This window comes from Hyposmocoma kahamanoa, unplaced genomic scaffold, assembly GCF_003589595.1.
Source record: "Hyposmocoma kahamanoa isolate Upper Pololo Valley unplaced genomic scaffold, ASM358959v1 218, whole genome shotgun sequence".
Lineage (NCBI taxonomy): Eukaryota > Metazoa > Arthropoda > Insecta > Lepidoptera > Cosmopterigidae > Hyposmocoma > Hyposmocoma kahamanoa.
The window spans coordinates 400,617-406,116 of record NW_020653739.1 but is presented as its reverse complement, the minus strand read 5'-3'; the positions used below and the strand labels follow the sequence as shown (position 1 = coordinate 406,116).

General features: G+C 34.4%; 1 protein-coding gene across 1 annotated transcript; it reads left to right on the top strand.

Moving 5' to 3' along the window:
* The first annotated feature begins 2,758 nt into the window (after positions 1-2,758).
* On the top strand, positions 2,759-5,500 carry LOC113227838. Its single transcript, XM_026460880.1, has 2 exons — positions 2,759-3,131; positions 3,928-5,500. Exons 1-2 carry the CDS (start codon positions 2,759-2,761, stop codon positions 4,020-4,022), a joined length of 468 nt encoding a protein of 155 aa, XP_026316665.1. The 3' UTR covers positions 4,023-5,500.

Sequence of the window (5,500 nt, the reverse complement as noted above, 5' to 3'; positions counted from 1 at the left end):
CAAGTCCACCATTTTTGAGCAATTGGTTCTTGTTTTTTTTTATTAATATTTTTTCGTGTTTTGTGATTTTTGCCCGTTTTGGTCAGCTATAATTTATTACGGATGTAACTAAATGGACTCTAACAGAATTACTGAATATTGTTCTGTGGAACATTAAACTCTTTCAATTGGGGTAACTTTTAACGTTTACCTCTCTGAATTTGTTCTTTGCATAGTTTGAAATGGAGTCTAAATTTCGAAGTACTGTTTTACTAGGACTATATACCGTGTTGATGTAGCAAGTCGAAGGCTGTAGTCTCTTGCCTACAAGCATTAACTTACAAATAAATGGACGACGGGTCTAATACAAAAACCACGAAAAAAATGTCCCAAATCAACCTATTCGAAATTTAAATTGTAATGTCATCGCAGTATCGCGCTGTCAGTCGAACAAATGAAGACTAAAGCTGAGTTTGGCGCTCTGTATACGATTTTAGCGCCTTACAAGTGCGGACACTTTTTAGCGCGGACCCGACGTCCATATAATTGTAAGTCAATGCCTACAAGGATCAGAAAAGGGCGTAAAGTGTGCGTCACTTTATGAAAGAATTGGACGCATTACATTTTGTTTTGAAAAAGTTAAGAGCTACCTCAAATGGCTTTGGTTGATTTCGCATAACAGTGAAAGTGCTCAATAAATCACTTTGGTAAAATACTTTCTGAAAACACTATTCCTAAAAATTTTCACTATAGAATAAAAACACAAACTTATCTCGGAATTTTACAAGAAAACCACTGTATTCAATAGGTATTTTACATATACCAATGATTTTTTTAATATCAACTGAACTAAACAGAACAAGAGTATAATAATATACGGTATACATTTTTCAAACGGCTTTGGTTTCGTTTGTAAAAAATTAAATAAATAAAGCAAAATGAACCGTATTAGTACGAGTAAGATTTAAATTCGAGCTGAGGTAGTATAGAAATCTTAATGATAATAATAATGTATGCCAAATAACCACCTTTGTTATCTGGTCTCAAACTAGGGAATTTCTTCTACTATGAGTACCAGAACAACACAAGTCCACTGGGCTACTAAGTTACAAGAGTTGGAGAGGATGTGGGTTATATGTTTCTGTATGTAATGGAACAATAAAAAATTTTTGACGTAACTCCACTTACGCCGTTCTTCCGTGAGGGGTGCGATTTATGAATAATAAGCACTCAGATGGTAACTATTAGGGTTTTCAGTTCAGTATCGAATCATGTTAGCGACTCCGGGAAAGAAATCGAGAAGAACCCCGGGACAAACGAGACCTAAGAGACTACTGCAAAAGTAGATTTCCATATTTCCTACTAATCATTTAGGCGGTCAAAATATTATTATACTTTAATGAAGTTTTTAACACTCAAATTATAAAATGAATATGTACGTATAAAGGGTGTTTTTTTCTATTTTGATAGTGGGCACGTAAGAAACGAAGGACGTTTTATATATATATTATAAATTACTATAGTTTCAGATACAGAGAACCTAATTTTATTATTATCGTTCTTCAATATCCACAGATTATACTAAGCATCATTTTACAAAAAATAACTTTACTGTTGATTTAGTACATTTTTTAATTACGTGACTTAAACCTCGAAATTCGCGAAATTCCCGAGACTGAAAACATGAGTCACGAGTCTCGAAAATGTCAAAAACTTTAGTCGAGCCTCGAAATTTTCGAGACCGAGAATCCCGGGCCCTAGTACCTACCTATGTGTGCAAAAGACAGAATTCTTTAATTGACGTCCTATTGACAATCCCGTTGTCTTGTCAATACAAGTATATAAATAAATAATAAATATATATAGTTGGAAGAAATCTCTTTATGGGATAAGCTCGCCTTTGTACACAAATATTTAAATTGTTTCTGAAAATTTGTAAGTTACTTTGTGGTACAATAAAGTGTTTAAATAAATAAATAAAAAATATATACTATAAATTATTGTCATAACCCGAAAACGAATTGTTAGCCAACATTTTCGTAGTGGTATATTTTTTAAATCATCATCAACTGACAATGTAATAGATTAAAATACGATGGAATTTAGATTGTGATCATTAGATAAGTGGATAATTTAAATTAATTATTGACATAAATACTACTTACCTAGATATGTTTTAATTCTCTTTTAAGTCTACTGACACACAGGATCCATTTCGTCGAATGAACCAAATAATAAGTTTAAGGTTGAGATTTATTTATAAAACGAACAGCGACTTAGCAAAAATGGCGAGCTTTTTTATAATACCAAACGACGGGACGAACTAGTCGTGCGCCTGGTGGCGAGCGACACGCCTAAGCGACACGTCTGTCCATAGCAGTAGTCGCAATCGACGCTAGTTGATAAAACCCATGTGCCTGATTTCACCAATACCCTTCTTCAAAACCGGAACGCAGTAATGCTCACATTGCCCAGTAATGTTCGACAGCACAAAAAAGAAGACAGTAATTCTTTGTACGTCCTCGACAATGACCTCTACTGTTACTAAATTAAGTTTAGGCGACAAATTACGAAGTAAATTCAAAGTTTAATTTAATTTCTTCCTTAAACTCAGGCAAAGGCAAAGTTGTTTTGTAAATGCAAAAACTTTGCTTACTTGAAGACGAAGTTCATATTGATAGGCAAAAATCACAAACGTCCAAAAAAACAAGAAACAATACTTTATTCTAAAATATTAAAGTTCTAACCTATATATTTCCCGCCAAATCAGAAAACCAAAATGGCGGACGACGCAGCACCGAATTTAGGCGCGAGCATCGGAGACGCAATCAAGCAACAATTAAAACAAACAGTAGAAAATGTCGATATTGTCGGCATCTTGCAGAAAATTGTCGCCACGTCTCCCGAAGACGAGGAATCTGAGGAAATTCGCGAGAAACTCCAAGGAGTTTTAGAAAAATATAACGCAATGTCAGATGAAGATAAAGTCAATTTCGTATCGCAAATGAAAGGGTTATTATCTAGCAAGGTTGCTATGAAGTTGGATCAAACGGATTTGAATCTTGACGAGTTGCAGAACGCAATAGGGGAGGCGGTTATGTACCAGTTGGCATTCTTGGCTGCTGGGGCCTTGATTTTGGTTCTGCTCTTCGGTAGGTGAAGGACGTTCTACAATTGAAAATATAACGGTTGTTCAGAAGGATTTTCGCCATTTACTGCAGATACGTATGAACATCTGCCATGTTTGTTTGTTATCCATTTTTATCATCAAGTCTTTTATGATGCTGACGGAACGAACAAGTCTGGTACGCCTGGTGGTAAGAAACACGCCTGTCCATATCAGTTGCAGTGCCGTTCAGAGATTTAAATCGCAAAGATCCGAGGGGTACTGCCACTGCGCCCGTCACCCTGAAACATAAGTTGACAACTTCCATAAGCCTGTAATTTCACCAGGCACCTCTTACCCCTCAAAACTGGAACGTAGCAATGCTTACTTTACCGCTTGGCGGCCGAAATACGTAAGATGGCAGTACTTTCCTGGACGAACTCTTTCACATGGAGCTCTACTGCTACTAAAGTATTAATTTATGATAGCTCACAATTTATTCTTAGACACTGATTGTATGTTTATTTCTTCTAATATTTTGACTGAATGCCTGAATCCATGGTCTTCTTTTATTTTTTATTTATATATTTATTTGATATTTCTTGAGGGGAGGTTCGTGTGCATCACAAAAAAGTCCATAATCTGAAAAAATAAAATAAACTGAAAAAAAAATTAGATTCTGAAAACGTGGCGACAGTGTCGCATTTTAGACGCCATTTTTCGTGTCACCTGTGTAAACTTCTTTACAATTTTCAAAGTCAATTTGTCAACCTTCAGTAGAAATCCACTATATGTGCTCACTGCGATGAAAATAAAATCTAATATAAAATTATTTGTTTCAGTATTCTTCGGCTACAAACTATACAAATCGATAAAGGAGAAGGAACACAAAAGGGAGGAAAAAAAGAAAGCCAAACAAATGAAAAAGAAGAAATGAATATAATCATAAAGAAAACGATGGCAACGCCACGGGATTTAATATATTTTTTCATATATTTTGTTTAAGAGTTTAATCTAAAGGCTATTGAAATTGTCAATTTTTACGCGCAACGCCGCGTTCAGTGTATGAAGCTCAAATTTTGTTCTCTAACTTTCCTGAATTTCGGTAAAAAGTTAAAAAAATTTGGCAACATTGTATTCATTACTGAAAAACTTCAATCCAATGTCATGAAATAAGTTTTTAAAAACTCGAAGTTAACGCTCGTAGAAGCACTGCTCTGCCGTGTCAAACCGAAACGCTGTAATAAAAAAACAGCATTTTGAGAAAGATCCGCGTAAAGGATTTTTCGGTTTTTTGTACATTTTTATGTTAATAACATAAAAAGACACATTTAACTTATGAATTTAAGAAATCTAGCTAGCCATTACAATTTTACTTTGAAAAATAAGCTATTTTTATTGAAAAGCAAATAAATTTATTTTACCTTGATAACAGTCGCAACATTCTTGTTGTTATGAAATTACAAAACACTGTATTGCCTTGTAGTGTTTTGGTTTGACACGGTAATGCTGTGGCGCTTCGGCAGCGGCGCGCTTGATTAAGCTTGTAATAGAAAGAATAGTATAAAGGACCTACCTTTGCGGGAGATACGGTTGTTGGACAAACAATAGACAATTTTTCTGAATCCATACACAAAATGAACTACATCCGGATTGCCGTAGATTGTTTTGAAGAAATATGTACAAAAATGTTTTAAATGTATTTTACTTGTACAAATTTTAACAGGTTTGTTTCTATTTATTGCAAATTTAGCAGAAAGTTGAAAAGTAAGTAATTTAAAAATAGAAAAACTTTGCATCTTATACAAATTTGAAGTCGCCTTTTAATGAAAATTATAAAATGTTGCTATTAATTTTGTTATTAATTTAAATACATATTCAATTTAACGATAAATATATTTAAACCTAAATCGTGGTGTTGCCAAATTAGTCTATTTTAAAGTTTTATACGTGGACGATAACAAAGTTATATGTAAATGTCTACCACCAGTGATCCATCGGTTGGTACAGTGGGCGCTGGTTCAGGAGATCCCGGGTTCGTTTTCTGAAAATTAACCCTAAATTATTTCTGGTCAGAGCGTTCTGCGTAGTGCACGGAGTGTATTCTGTAGCTCTGGTACTCATTGTACAGGGAATGTCCCAGTGTGAAACCAGTTAACCGGTCCCCGAGTATGCTAATTTCTTGATACTTGGTTATAGTAATTCTATTGAGACTTCACTGAGACAATAATTGCAATGGAATGGAATGGAATGGCAGTTGAGTTTCAATATAATGTCATTGGAATGACACTGACCTCACTAACGGTCGATGTTGCCTTACTAAAAACCATGATGGAAATTACTATGCGTATTTCAATTTTTATCTCGTTTAATAAGCAATTTTGTCTTCAGATTAAAACAAAATCATTAAAATTG